At 35.9% G+C, this 16,810-nt stretch overlaps 1 protein-coding gene across 1 annotated transcript; it reads left to right on the plus strand.

Annotated features, from left to right (window-relative positions):
• The first annotated feature begins 10 nt into the window (after positions 1-10).
• Positions 11-12,120, plus strand: LOC132126729 (zinc finger matrin-type protein 3-like). Its single transcript, XM_059538183.1, has 7 exons — positions 11-139; positions 1,138-1,354; positions 4,887-5,242; positions 5,526-5,669; positions 6,781-6,947; positions 8,002-8,096; positions 9,278-12,120. Exons 2-7 carry the CDS (start codon positions 1,237-1,239, stop codon positions 9,484-9,486), a joined length of 1,089 nt encoding a protein of 362 aa, XP_059394166.1. The 5' UTR covers positions 11-139; positions 1,138-1,236; the 3' UTR covers positions 9,487-12,120.
• The last annotated feature ends 4,690 nt before the right edge of the window (positions 12,121-16,810 follow it).

Raw genomic sequence — 16,810 nt, forward strand, 5'->3', positions numbered from 1 at the left:
GTCCTGTGAATAAACGCGCACCAAAGTGTCCGGATAGGTGCGAGGGATCAGTGACTGGCTGCTGAAGAGGGAGAGGGACACGAGCGAGGACGACAAACCCTGTGAACTCCCTTTTTTTCCAATCGATCATCCCACTGTGGTATCTAGCCATATGTTAAACAAACACGTGCTAAACAAGCGAAATAACGTGTGAATCTTTGTCAGGAACCCCTAGAAATCGTAAATATGATCTTTTATGCCATCTTCAGACTGCAAATATATGCTGATGTAGCTGCATATATGCACGAAAATGTGAATTTAAACAGACTGCTTGATGCTACAGGCACACAAGAACTGCGATTGCATAAATAATAATAAATGTTAAATGTATTAAAGAATGAAAATGAATAGAAAAATGTTTAAAAATATTACAATATTAATAAATTAGACTGCGTAAGCAATTTTCTTCATCGTTGTTTTTATATACATACAGTTTATTTGCTTGTTTGTTTGTTTTTATTTAATCTGTGCTATTTTAGGATGGATACTTGCATATTTAATAAAATATTTATAATTACAATAGATAGTTTGTTTATTGACAGTACTATGCTTTTATTTATTTCTATAAGTGTAAAAATACAGATAAATTATTCTCTGTATTATTATTATTATGAATGACTGACTAGTTAAAAGTCGTAGTCAAGGACCTTGCTAAAACATCCTTGAATAAAACTGTCACATACTTTAATAATTTTTCGTCGAAATGGATTTTTAAGGAGCATAAAGTAGCCTTGGAAATTAATATGAGTAAAATGCAACTATTCATGTTCAGTACTACTCGCGGAAAGTACAAATGTATTTAAGTAATACATTTAATTGTAATGAAGTACAGTACCTCGAGTTGACTACTTCACACACCGTTTAAGTCCCTCGCTCGCGCATCCTCTATTTGCGCGTGCTGCTGAATCGTCAATCAGATTCTCACTTCGATAGGAGATGGACTGTACCAACTAGGCTGAGGGAGACGTTAATGCAAATTGCACTATATTTGCGACCAGTGGAAGTATGATTACGGACCGTTTTCCAATGCATGTATCATAATTAAAATCTCCCTCTGTCTCATTTATACAACACTTCCCACGTATTTCTATTGTTTAGCGATTGAAAACACCCCCCTGCTGGACGATTGAAGCATGCGACGCACGTCTAGCTGGAAGAAGTTGAGCAGCAGAGAGAGCTAGGAAGGATGCAGGGAAGATGGCGATGAATGTAAAGAACAGGGATGCTTTTTATCCAAGTACTGACTATTGCGATATCTACACCTCCCAGCCTGTAAACTATGGAGACTGCAGCCATTATTTCCCTCGGATGACAGGTAAGATCGGATAGTGTTTCCGAAATGATTTTCCTTGCATTGCGTTATAACTGATGCTCTGCATCAAATTTGCTATGCACTGCATTGGTTTGAAATAGGACTTAATTAGGGACCTATCTTTATTTTTAAATAATGGAAAGATTTATGAGAAGAAGGGCCTTGACGTCAGACTAACCACTGACAGTTTGAGAATGAAAATCCCTATCTGCATTGCCACAGGACCATGGCACATCAAATGTTAATGGAACACTATGTACATAATTAACATATTTCAAATATCACTGAAATTCATCAGGTACACCTTTTATATTTTATGCCATTCTATTTCTATTATATGTTGATAGATTGCTTAAGCTCTGCATGAATGATATGTGGTTGCATTAGATCAAGTAAAAAAAAATAAAAAATAATAATGCATACAAGCTTTAAAAAAAAATTTTTTCACTGAGCTTGGACTTATACTTTTTTTTTTTTTGTTAAATGGAAAATTATGCAGAATAGAGTATGAGGCAAGTTGAGTGAGGTATCTGGTAGCTTCTGCCCATGTTCATTGTCACACTTTAGTCTAGATTACATTTGAAACCAATACATATATGAAGGGACGTTTAAGGTAATTGAAGATTTTTGGCGTCCCAGTTTAGTCCATAATGTCACAATTTGCAGTCCATGTCCTCAGAAAACACAAGGTTACTACTGTGGGATTTATTTAAGAGGACTCATTGGCAGTGGATTCATGTGACATTAATTAAAAATTGGTCAATTTTTATTTATTTTACATGATAGCACTGTTTGGATGAAGTAGACAGTGAGACATCGTACAGCTCTGATAAAAGTACTGATATGCATCTGCCAAAACAGAAGGATGAAATGTGTAATCGTAATAATCACTGCAAATGTGCAGAGAGAGCAACCATGCATGTAATGCATTTATTCTGCTCTCAATAATTGATGTTGTCAAAGAACAATTGTACAATGCACGAACAGCTTAGTAGTGTTTTGCAGCAGTGAGTGGTGTAAAACAACCTGTAGCATCAAGTGATAGTACTGCTGTACCTTCTCATGTGCCCTGCATACCTTGCATTATAGATGCCTAACGAGAACAATCCTCCCTAAATCTAAAAATCTTTGTTCCTTTTCCTGATGAAAGACCAGATGTTTGTTGTCGTGTTCGCACTAAACTTTGCATTGCTTTCAAAATCAGTGGATTTAATATGAATGGAGAGAGCAGGAATTTGTCGCTGACCTTGAGTTGGGACTGTAGGTTCTACTTAGACCTATTTCTGGGCTTGTATTCTCTGATGACCAAGAGATATCAGGTTTGTTTTCGGGTCAAAAAAAGAGAAATATAAAAGGGTAGGCCACTGGATTTTATGTAATAGTGAAATTATTATGCAGAGACAACTACAAGTAAGACTAAAACTTCATAGTTTATTCTTTCATAACTAGACCAATGCATGACCAATAAAAAGCAACCAATTTCCAGTTTTCTAATGGAAAAGTTCACCCCAAAATGAAAATATGCCCTAAATTAACTTACTTTCTGACCATTAAAGATGAAGATGACTGTTTCTTCATTCATTTTGTATTATATCACTTGCTCACCAATGGATCCTCTTTATCCTGTGATCCTTGATCCTTTATTACCCAAAACAGTTCTAAACAAATACGTGGGTGGATTTTCTTGTGAGAGGACAACAATGGATTGACCTTATTTGAATGAGGAAGCATTGTTGTGGATTAGGACTGGAATTTTGGCCAGAAGCTTGAAATTTTAACGTTAAGACATTTTTCTGATGAATCCGTTTTTTTTTTTACAAACATTCAACTTTTTGACTTCACAAGACTTTTATTGATGGACTGGAGTGGTGTGGATTATTGTGATGCATTTATCAGCTGTTTGGACTCTCATTCTGATGGCACCCATTCACTGTAGAGGATCATTTGGTGAGCAACTGATGTAATGCAAAATTTTTCCAAAGCAGTTTCTTTAAAGAAAGAAAATATATATAATCTTCATCTATATCTTGACTGGCCAGAGAGTGAGCAAAATATGTCATAGCACAATAGAGCACCTGACAAAGATCATTCAAATAATCGCACAGTTTTTCTGCTCGTTTAAATGATCAGATATTGACTAAACCAGCAATTGTGACAATTTGGGGATGGGACTAACTTGACCAGAGCATTTGAGACCTGATAGAATTTTTTTTATTGAAAATAAACATTTAAAATGGAAATACATTAACAGCTCCATTTATGGATATAAACACTGGGGTATTTAACCACTTCAGCTGTTATTTTGATTTTTTGAGAATTAGCCATATGCAATATTGGACCCACCGGTGGGTCCCCAGAGTTGATGTGGTTAAGAATTCCAAGATGCTGCCACCGTCCAAGCAACCGGAAACAGAACCATTTGGCACATTCTTATGTCTATTTTAGTCGGCTGAATCATTGTTGTCATGATCCCGTCGGAACTGATACACTGGAAATATCACACAGCCACGAAACAGCTGACTCTCCAACCCCCCACTCGCTCAGCCTCAGATCTGCCGAAGCACCAGACATGCGCTGAGTTCACGAGGCAGGAGTCAGCCCTAATCACATCTGCAGGAGGCTATATGGCAAAGATTCACTCTTTCACTCATATATCCGCTCTATTACTAAAATGAATCATTTGCAGTACTAATTTGTGGCTTTTACATCTCTGTTTTATGTAGCAGAGGAACTCTGCTATGTTTCACTCAAATATTTAGGAATGTAGATGTGAACAAACAAACAATATGAACATTTGGTTTTGATGGAATGTTTTGGTATTTGTTTGAGTTCGTATTAAAATATCTGACTTTTGATTTCAGACTTTGGTATCTTGAAAACATTGAGACCTCTTCTGAAACACTAGAAGAGACATGTGAGAGTACTGGAGTCTTTTTCTCAGAAGAATCACTTAAGAAGCAGGAGAAAGCCTTTTGTTTTCTCTACATTTAATCTTACTGCTGTGAGAACAAATTGAGATATTAGCAAGATCTCATCCTTCATTCTTCACAAAAATAATATTTCTCTATTGGCCTCTATTGCTCCATGAATGATACTTTTACATCCATGGAAACTTTCCACTGCACAGAAGGAATCTTCTATGGCACAGTTCCCTTTTAGAACCTGTATTTTTTAAAGGAGATCTATGTAAAAGTCAATAAAGACAATATGTAATATAAGTCTCAGGTGTCTCTCTGTGAGTACTAAACTGAGTTCTCTTTCGTGTCTTATTGAACTTAAACTGTCAAATACACACAAGTTTGTTAAAAACACACAAGTTACAAAAACAGTCAGATATATCTGTGAAGGTAAACAGCTGGGAAAAAAGTTAGATTATATGTCACCTTTAAGAGCTCAATGCATTTTAGTATTTAAAAACATTAGAGGCAGAGCTTTGGAACAAAAATGCTTGAATGCGTTCTGTGTGAAAGGCCCTTAAAAGTGTATTTACTCACTCTTACACCTAAATTCATTTTGCTTTAATTTGACTTTCCAGGTCCAGACCCCGTTCTAAAACCCCCTCTTAGTTTGATATGTCAGCAGCCACCTCAGCCCTTCCAGGTCATGACCCCAGCCCAGAACCTCAGTCCTCCACCGGTGATGATGTCGCCGGAGCCCTTGCGGTTTCCACACTGCTCTCCTCTAGCCATAAAGCCGCCCCCTCATCTCCAGTTGCCGCCTAACCCACCCATCCCAGTGCCCCCCGTCCTCAGTCCCAAGCCCCCTGAAGAAGACGCTCAGGCGGTGGGTGCTGACCAGGAAGCCACTCTGGAAGAGCTCTGCAAGCCTCTGTACTGTAAGCTTTGTAACGTCACTCTCAACTCTGCCCAGCAGGCTCAGGCACATTATCAGGTAATCTAAAATTCCTGCAATGGTCCATGAGTTATGTAAATATGATAAGAGAATAGTGAACGGTTTTACATTCTGTTAATGTCAACAAAGTGGTTTTAGACTGCACAATGCCTGATGATACAAAATAATAGTTTGTCTTGATTTATATTGTATGTTTAGGAAATTTTACTTTCACTTTTGGTTTCTTTCAGTTAGTTGTTTTTCTTGAAAGCCTAAATACTGGTTTAAATCTTTGTTGCAATGAAGAAGAAAGCATGTAATCAGTCCTTTGTTTTGTCTAAAGGGGAAAAACCACAGTAAGAAGCTGCGCAATTTTTATGCTGGTAGCCAGCAGCCACCTCCAATTAGAATACCAGAGGTAGAGCCTGTTTCCCAGCAACCCTCAGCCACTCCACCCACAGATTCTGCAAATGTGACTGCCAACCAGGTACTTATGACTCTTATCTGGTGCATTTTTGTCCAAGCAAGTGTGGGTTTTTTTTAACAGGCTGTCTGCAAATAGGGCTGGGCAATATGTGTCACCAAGTGCTTTACTTCTTGTGAAGTGAACTAGGGAAGTTTTTATGGACAGACCCTCAAGACCTCGGTTTTGAGTGAGGAAGTGAGTCTAATTCATATGTACACCCCAGGCTGCTCCATAGACCACAATGCAATGTGACTGACAACATTGCAGATCATGTTTAATTTACCCCCACTCCAAACAACTCTGTGATATATTATTATTTAAAAAATATATTTGAAACAGCCCGAGCACACTTGTATACAAACAGAATGCTGCATTAAACTAATTCCTAAAGGAAAAAATGATCATAATAAATCCGCTCCACGGCAGATTCCAGGTGATCATGGGCTAAGGTCGTTCCAGTTCAGTCCATTGCAAGGGTTTCGGCAGTAGTGGGCACTCGTGCAATGTAAGCAATGATGTATATTTGTGTGCACGGGATGAGGGGGGAAGCTAGCAAAAGGGAAAATGCAGCCATAATAACATAGGCTCAGTCAATTAATTGAATTTTGGGGGCGGATCTACACTGTGCCTGTTTTTCTGACCAATGACAGATGAAGAGTTTTTGAAACTTAAGTTTTGATAAAGTGACTTTAGAGTTCGTAAATTTGATTATTTCCATTAAACTTTAAACTGTCCATTTTGATGAACATATTCAGCGATTAATTTGCATCATCACTCCAAAAAATTTAGGGTCTGTAAAATGTTTCAATGTTTTGAAAGAAGTCTCTAATGCTCACCAAGGTTGCATTTATTTCATTAAAAAAACAATAAAACTGTGATATTGTGAAATATCGTTACGATTTAAAATAATTGTTTATCTTGGATATCTGATATTTTTATGCTGGATATCTGATATTTTTATGCTGGATATCTGATAAATCCAAAAAATATCTTTAAGTGCAGTTTGATCATGCGGTGTCACTCTGCAAGCATCCATTCACTCAGATAGTAATCAGAGACGTCCCTGTGTAGACGAACACCTTTCATCGCTCTACTCTTTCTAAAAGCTGTACTGTCATTGTCCCGTCTGCAGCCACTCTCTAAGGGCGCTAGCAGAGTCATACTGGCCACGGAAAATGACTACTGCAAGCTGTGCGATGCTTCCTTCAGCTCCCCCGCTGTGGCCCAGGCACACTATCAGGGCAAGAACCATGCCAAAAGACTGCGGCTGGCCGAGGCACAGCAGAACGCCACGTCCTTGTGAGTCTGTCACTCCCACACGCTCCCAGATAAAACAGCCGTTAAACGTGGGAAATCCTTCCATGTTTGAGGGTGGTGTTTTTAATGAGACATCAGTTATGCAAACTGCATAACTTATGCACTTGTATGAATATCAACCTCAAATCTTGACAAAAAGAAAATCCTTGTACACATTTTACTTCAATTAGTAGAACGTTTTGCATGGAGGAAGACGTTTTTCCCGTTAACTTTATCTTCAGGCTGTTTTTGCATTGATAAGTGGGGCACTCATTTTAATAGTACTGTTGGGTTGTCCTGATAACAACCACAGGTGGATACTCCAAACGTCTGATTGTATCTGAGCTATCATGTCTATGGCTAGTTAAGCTAAGTTTGAATCCATCCCTTCAAAACAAAGCAAATTAGCTTATTTATTGATAAAAAAAAATTTTTTTTGAAATTCAAAACTATGATTCAACAATTTATTTGCATCATCATTCAATTTTTCACAGAATCTCTTCATAGCATGTTTCATGTAATTTCAATTTTGAAATGTGTAGAAAATATTTTTACAGGTAAATATTACTATTTTGCAGCAATATTGTTAATTGCATTGTTATATCTGAATGAATGAAAGAGGCACTTATTTGTGAATATACATGTAATTTGTCCATATATTCAAATATTTAAGTAAATATTTTTTGTAGGTTTTGATGCAGTATTCTCAAATTGTATTGTTATATTTGAGAATATACATGAAAACGGTTCTTAAATCTTCTTTGTGTTTCTCAAATAGAATATTCTTTAATATTGTGAAATATTATTAGAAATTTAAATATATATATATTTTTTTATTTTAATATAATACTGTGAATACCTATTATTCTGGCTTACATTATTTCACTAAAATATTTGGATTCATCTCAGAAAAACAAATGTTTATGTAAGAAATTACATAATAGCAATTACATAAATATAAAGGCATATAATATCATCAAAAGGCTGAAAAAATATAAGCTATATTTCTTAGCCATACTAAATGGTAAATTGTGTTTTCTTATCATGTGTTTTCCAGAGACTTGTCCAATGCTCAGAGAAGGCCACGGAAAGAAGGATACGAGTACAGATTAATGAAGAACCGTAGGGCTCATATCAACACTGCCATGCCAGGTACTCTGTCTACATGGACTGATCTCAACCGATAGTTTAGGAGAGAGAGATTGTTGCCATCATGTTGATCTTGCCCTGAGACGATCCCTCGGGTTCTGTTTTCTGCCCAGTGGTCCAGGCTCTGGGGCAAAACCTCCATTTGTGATCAGTGCTTTGGCAGCAGCTGCGCATGTTAGTTTGCCAGCCTGTGCTAACGTAGCGCAATGTGCTAGTCTCGCTAAATGCAGGCCAGACGCCAAGGCTTTGGTCTATGTAAGCCGATACTCCACCCCACGTCAACCCAGGCTCAAGAACGTCACCCACACGATGACAGATCTCAGTCACACGCTTGCCCCCATTGCCCCGCACTCCTGTCCTCACATACGCACAAAAACACATGCTATTGCATTCTATAAGTGAAGCCGTTAGCTTTGCATGTAATATTATTTTATCAATGGAAAAAAGAACTAAATATATGCTTTTTCAAAATAATATGTCTATTAGTTAAAAAATACTTTTTAGACTCTTAACTGGAAACTGTGCATTTGTAAACCAAGTGCATCGCTCTACCCGGAGATGCACTGATGTTTCCCTCGGGTGAGGGTCATCTGCTCTTATAATAAACACATGATGAGCCACAAAGTGTGTGTGCCAGAGTTAAAAAATAAATTAGCTGAGATATATCAATTAAATAAAATACATTTCTATAGGTGGTTCTTGTAGTTACATAAACATCTTAAAATGTACTTAAATTTAAATCCTTATTTTAATTTGCATCTTGCTTACTTCAGTTTAATTGAGATTCACAAAGTGAACTGGAATTTAAAAAGTCCTCAGTTCAGTTTTGAATTATACATGTATTATTAGGTATTACTTAAGTATGGTGATTTTCCAACCTAATAGTTTTTGTAATAATGAAACATGCTTTTTTGCAATCCAAATTGTCACTTACTTGCATTAAAAAAATATGACAACTGGGGATAAAATCATGAAATGCATCTTTGCTAAAAAAAAAAAAAAGTATGAACTTCTAAAAATGTAAAATATTTTTTGGAAAAAAAATGTGTACTTAAACCCCAGTCAGCGTGACTTTGCATTTCAATGTGTATTTCATCACCTTGTAATATAAGCTTAGTCATGTGGCCATTTATTTGAAGTTTCATTCATTCACACGACCTAACATGTTTCCCGTGCTGTTTCAGGCCCTTACTACAACCCACGGCCGAGGCAGCGTATCCCGCGAGACCTTGCGATGTGCGTCACACCCAGCGGGCAGTTCTACTGCTCGATGTGTAACTCAGGTGCCAGTGAGGAAGCAGAGTTTCGCCTGCACCTGGAGAGCAAGCAGCATAAAAGCAGAGTGTCCGAGCAACGCTACCGTAGCGAGATGGAGAATCTGGGATACACTTAAGAAGCAACCAAAGTGATCAGCGATTCCCAGAACCTGGACAAATAATATTGCAATTCTTGAAGTAGCCACATTTGTTTTAAAATGAAAGATGACGTTAGTAATTTTGTTATTATGAGCACACTGAAAAGGTTTATTTTGTGCCAGATAGACCGTTAATTGGTGGCATGGATGTTTTAGGAAACTTTGAAATATGAGAGATATCTAACAGAAAGTTTCAAACACTCATAAATGCAGATTAAGGATCAACTGGCAAATAATTATAATTCATAATTAATATGAAAGTACTCAATTCTTGTCCTAAATCATCTTATGAGCTAGTACATAAATATTAGAATATACTGCTCTGGATTTTACTTTCAGTATTTATGTATATGTCTAGCATTTTTTAATAATTTATTTAATTCTAATGTCTAACATCACCTCTGACTTGCTTTGGAGAGGTAATAAGTGTAAGTATTTTTTCTCAGCTGTTTTTGCGTGAAGTTGATGCCTCAAAAAGGGACAAATCTTGCAGCAATCAGTTTTCTAAACAAGCATAAGTGGCAATCCTACTCACTCTGAGCCGTAGATTCACTGTGTTTCTTCAGGAGCTAGAGAACGCACGCCGTCGTTCTGCCCATCAGATTAGAGACTGCATTCCCAGGAGAATCCACAGCGTGCCTGCTGAATGTACTATGAAAGCGATGACAATAGATCTACGTCCGTCTGGCTTTGCACATGTTTACTAGATGTAGTGGCAGATTTGGTCTATTTCGGGGGGTATATCTGATATTGTTAACCAGCACGCTTCAGTGGGAAATTATTTGGGTGATTGTTGTTTATTTTCATCTTGGATTATCCCCAGAGAATCTCTCCCCACATTGAAGGGAGAAATGGAAAACATGGCTATTTTTAATAAGGTCCGTGCTGACCAAGCCCCTACCTCAGTCACAACCCTCTGAAACGTTGGCCTACCAAAGCTTATCTGAGAAAAGCTTATCTATTTTAATATTTTATCTCCAATATTTACTGAGGAAACCATGACTATCTTGGATGAATAGTTCATCCAAGATGAACTTTTTTCAAATATTTAGCTCAATTGTAGATAAAATGGGTCTTCATCAGAACAGATTTGGAGAAATGTAGGATTACATGACTTGCTCACCAATGGATCCTCTGCAGTGAATGGGTGCCGTCAGAATGAGAGTTCAAACAGCTGATAAAAACATCTCAATAATCCACAAGTAATCCATATCAATCCAGTCCATCAGTTAATGTCTTGTGAAGTGAAAAGCTGCATGCTTTTAAGAAATAAACAATTAAAGAATTTTAACTCAAAACCATTGGTTCTGGCCAAAATATGAGTCCATAATCCGTAATAACGTTTACTACAATGAAAAAAATCCATCCCCTGTTGCCCTGACACAATTTTACATCTATAATGTGTTCCGTTTCTGCTTGTAAAAGGAGCTTGATTGGTACATATTTCTCAGACAAAACAACTTTTTTTATTAGAAAAAGCTATATTATGGATTGAGACTCATATTTAGCTATAAATAAATTTGAAAATATCTTAATAATGGATTTGTTTATTACAAAGACACAGCTTTTTACTTCACAAAATGTTAATATATGGACCAGAGTCATATGAATTATTTGTGAATTATTGTGATGCTTTTATCAGCTGTTTGGACTGTCATTCTGACGGCACCCATTCACTGCAAAGGATCCATTGGTTAGCAAGTGATGTAATGCTACATTTCTCAAAAATTATTCAGAAGAAGAAACAAACTCATTTACTGTATATCTTGCATATCCTGAGAGGGAGTCAATTTTCAGCAAATTATCATTTTTAGGTGAACTGTTTCTTAAAGCAGTTACATCGAGACAATTAGGAGCTGTTAAAAATTCTAGATGCTTTATGTTGTTTGTTCATGGCTGCATGATTTTATGCATTAACATCACCCTTCCCCGATTTTATCACTTAAAATCCTATAAATATTTTATCAAAGACATTTATAATGTTATGAACAGAGTAAGTGACCCAGTTTTACTCTGGATGCTTGTTTTGTTGCCCTCAATAACTTCTTAAATAAGCTATAAAACCTCTCTTCAGAGTTGAAGTCCATAGTCACTAAATGTTTGAAATTGTAATTATTTTCTGATTTAGTATTATTTCTGCATGAAATTATTGCTGCTTGTACAGATTAAGAGGATGACTGTACTGCAAGAAAAGGACCATTGCAGAACTGAATTGCACTTAAGAAATGGAAAAGACAGTATTGTAATAAGTCAAGTCATGCTATATATTGTTACACAGGCATCTATGTTCATTCAAATCAAATGTTTACAGTTGGAATCATCACAAGGGACTTACGGGAGCGCTTGACGGACTAATGGACTCAGTGGAGCGGTGAAGTCATCTTAAATGTGCCTCTGAGTATAAAGCCTACTCAACTGTGATGTTGAACATTTCATGTTGTTCTGCTTTGAATATGTTCCAAATTCAAAATACTGACCATTTATGTCAAGCTCTTTTTATATAAATGTGGTGAGATGTTTCATATGTATATATTGCTAGACATTTAAAAAGATGACTTTGCATTTTAAACATGTTAAATATTAATCTAACATGTTCATAATGCAGATTATTCCATAAAATGCACCACTGATTATCAGTTTGATGATTTGATGGTAGAAATAACTTGTGGTTTTGCCACTTGCAGTGGACGAATACAGCAGAAAGGTAAGAGGAATGGTTAGAGAGAGGGAACATGTTGCAGGCTGGACTAGAACCTGCATTATCCCGCATCAACACTATAGCTAAAATAAAAACTGTGGTGGTGTTTTCTACTGGTAGCCACTGTATTTGCTCCCAGAGGTTCACCAGAGGCAAGCCATATCCTGTTTTGTGTTTTGTGCAGTCAGGAAGTTGTGACCCTATCTGGAAACAGACCTTCCCAAAGGACAGCAGGGACTGGGACACCGGGATCTCCCCAAGGGAGAATTCCCTTCAAGCCAATCATGATTTTTCCCATCAATAAATACCTCTGTTTTAATTTACACTGAGAGTAGTATTTCACAAATGTTTTCTGAAGGATTAGCAGAAGCATTTTATTATAACATTCTCTTATATAGTGGTTGCCTTTTCAAATCTGAGTGCAATACAGACGATGTGATGTTTATCTGACTTCTTCCTTTTTTTTCCCCTATTAAACAATGGTTCAGTGTCTTGAATGTACAGTACAGATGAAATAACATTTTAACTTTATTGTAAACAGTCCTGGCACTCAAATTTTGAATGCAATATAATGTATTAATAAATTTAATTGAACAAGTTCGGTACTTTGTCAGCATACTGGGTGTGTTTGTAATATAGTAATGTCTCATTCTCATGGATAGTTCTCATTCTCATAGTTCATTCCCTGGCTTGATATGCAGCCATTAAACTGGCTTTTTATTAGAGATGACACAATTGCTGATTGCAATTTTCCTGGACAATTAAGAGTTCTGATTTTCTTTCTAAGAATTATAATTGACAGCATATACAAATTAAAAACTCTCCAAATAAAGTGCTCTGTGGTTGGAAAATTAACTGAAAATGAGTTGCTGTATATAACAAGAGTTGTCATTTCTCACTATGTTTATAGTTTCCCCCCCTAACTTTATGTGTGATCTTTCACATCAAATACTTGCGTTGTTTCAATTATGTCAGTTAAGATGAGAAACTGTCGAGTTGTTACCATTCAAATGAATTCAAACTTCATCTTTCCACTGCAGAGGAAACAGAAGCTGCATCTGAAGTGTAATTAGATGTATTTACACAGACTGAGGTGCAAAATAATGCATTTCAAATGCATAAATAATTTTATAAGATTAATGTTTTAAATAATACATTTTGAACATACAAATAAGACATTTTGGGGAAACACAATGACACTTAAATTCAATAGGTGGCGGCAAAAGAGTCATTTAGTCATTCATTCAACTGATTCGTTCAAATGGCTGATTCATTCAGAACTATACTATATATATATATATATATATATATATATATATATATATATATATATATATATATATATATATAGTAAACATAATTTTGAGATTTTTTTAAAGAATCTTACATTGTTTGCATTGCTAGAGGGTTTAGCATTAATTCAACCGACAGCAATGAGGTCACTGTAATATTTGCATAATTACAATCGGTCTCTATTATATATGTTTTTGCATACTGAATTGTAATTTGCATTTTTTTTCCCCTCTTATATCATTTTAACCATAGATTTGAAAACTTTAAAGACAGTGTTATGATGTGTGGCATTTCATTAATGCAGAAATGCACAACCCAAATCCAACCTTTTATACTATAGGCTATTTTACTTCCCAACTAGGCCTACTATATTAGGTACTGTTTAGTATTTGATATGCAAATCTAGTCATGACTCAAATAAGCTCTTATGAGCCATCTTTCACTCCAGTGATTTGTTTTAGGAGAACACAACATGGTTTCTCAGCTCGAATAATGACATTCTTAAGTGCTCTGCTGTTTGCTCACCCCACCCATAAGTCTTTAGGACTGCAGTCATGCTGAAATGAGTGGGATGCATAGTACAGGGCTAAGTCAACTGACAAACTTGTGTCCTGTGTTTTTATGCATGTCTAAGGCCCTGTGGGATAAGTGACAGCTGCAGGGAACAGTAAGGCTGGGAATTCCAGTGGCATCAGCTGAGATGAACAGATGTGAAGGGCTCCGATTCTAATAAAAGTGTTTTTCTTTCTAAACACTGTTGTGCTGTTTCTGTCACAACAGTTAAATATGGTGTGCATCATTTTTTATTGCTAAAATCATTTCTATTCAAACTTAATATAAAGAGACAACTATGTGTCTTGGTGACCATAAGAGACCTCTTTTTGAATTATATGGACATTTTGAATGGTAGTGTATTTGTTGCTTTTAGTTCTGATGTCTTATATCAGCTGTAGGACCCTCATCCTGTCTGTTATGAGATACATGATTTCCTAACCAATAGGAAACTGTGTGTTCTCTCTCATGATCTGTTAACAGTCCTCATGGAGAGGAAATAGGTCTGTGTGTGCAGTCGAAGACTTGGAGCTAAAAACACAAACAATTGTGGAGAGGCTTATTGATTTCAGGAAGAAGAACGCCCATGTCCTTCCTCTGTTTCACCATCAGCACACAACGAATAGAAATATCACAACACTTATGATTATAATTAAAAGGTATTGCTTTGAAACATGTCCTATAATTACAAAGCATATTTGATTTCTACTTTATCTAAAAAATACACAGTAGATCAAATTAATCTTAAATGAATGTTCCTTAACATTAACCATGTGCCTGAAAGATTAAAACTGTATTAATGTTTAAAATGATGATACACAAGCCAGGGGTTGTTCATCTTTAGATGCCTCAGACCTGCAAATATGCTCATCCTCATACAAAGGCAGCTACATATTTTTAATAGACCCAATTTATACTATTACAAGTAAATATTATAATAATGCAAAACTATTGTTTGGAATTTTTAAAACCTACTATAGTAATGTAGTGTTAAATGTATTATTTATTTGTATTCGTGTGTATATATATATATATATACATATTTTTATACTGTTTTCTTTCAACATTTTCACTGACCCTCTATTTTAGTTTCATGTAAGTTTTTTTATTTAATATCTTTATTGTTCATTTATTTTGACATTTTTACACCCTTTTCTTTAAATATTTCCACCGATCCCATAGCTCTCCATTGTTCTGCATTTATTTTAATTTTAATTTCCCTTATTATTTAGGCTATTTGAATAAATTGAATACATTTACTATTTGTTTGTTTTGACATTTTTTTTATTCTGTTTTTCTCTACACATTTCTAGTGATCATCTAGCACTGTGGCCCTCTTCCTAAATCTCAAACACACCACGAGGCCAAAAGAGCCATTTACTGCGGACACATCTCTTATGACAGCAGTCTCACTCTTCATAAGAAAACCTGTGGTCATACAGCAGCTTACAGCAAGAGCAGCAGTCAGTGAGAAATGACAGGAATGTATCACTCTGCAAGAGGACATATATTTCCGACAACACAGGGCCAAAACCATTTGGCACTTCATAAAGAGGATGACTTGTTTTTGTCCAGCTAACAGTCAACAACTCGAAAGACACCCTCAAATCTTTCTTGGATGTTGGTGTTGTGGGTGCTGGTTTAGTCAAATAATATTGTTTTATGATTCTGCCTCTTTTGAAATAATATATATTAGAGATTTATGCATTTTTTTTATATAAATGTGAATCTGCATTTTTTAACAACAGTAAAATAACAATCAGACAGTTTGTAAAACATTAACTATACTATTATTTTCACTCAGGCGCACACACACACACACACACACACAGACTAATTTTACAAAGCAATAGCGTCATCTCGTGATATCTTATAAGTAACGCTACCCAAATATTTAACTGAACTGCATTTTGTCTCATTCAGGTGCTACGCAGCTACGTTATTAATTTATTATTATTATTTTTTTTTTTGCTGTAACTTTGTGAGTATGCGAGGAATGAGAGGATTTTCCTGGTATAATTATTAGAAGTATAAAGGATAAAACGTTGCAAAAAATGGCAGCTAAATATTTTTAACTAACCTACTTTATATGGAAACAATTAAGCAATATCAGCTGTGTTTTTGTTATTAGGCACTTTTATACTCACTATCACAGCACTGTTTCGGACTAAATGAGTTAGTTCTCATGTTTCTTGCCAGCCAAATAAAACACTTCAAATTTTCAAAGAAGCCAAAGCATCAAGCCTGAATATGAATGTGACCAAGCAACGCGTAGATGAAAACACGGTCAGGAGTACAGAATAAAGTGGAGCGGAGCGACAGAGATTCCTCCTTCTCCGGTCAAAGAGGTCCATTACTTCTTTTCAGATCCATTCCAGGTTTTCCTTATAAACAATTGCAAGTGGCTCAGTGTCGTGTTAATAGGTTAATACCAAAGAAGGCGCGTTTTTTTATTAATTGTGAACTGGATTAGATCAAAAACATCATTTGAGATGGAATATATATAGCAAAAAAATAATAATAATAATCAGAATAATTCAAAACCTTCATTAAAATCACTGTGCTGTTTCTGTAGCAGCACCACAAAAAACATTACAATATATAGCCAAAATCACCACAAAAGGTTTATTCAAGGAGGAGATACAATTTCATAATATTTGTCTCTTTGTCATGTCAACATGGTGTATGAAAATAATTTGGTTACACAGAGAGTCCATTCAACAAATTAAAATCTGTGCCTATTTACTAGCGATGCACTAC

Source organism: Carassius carassius, chromosome 44 (genome assembly GCF_963082965.1).
Source record: "Carassius carassius chromosome 44, fCarCar2.1, whole genome shotgun sequence".
Taxonomy (NCBI): Eukaryota; Metazoa; Chordata; class Actinopteri; order Cypriniformes; family Cyprinidae; genus Carassius; species Carassius carassius.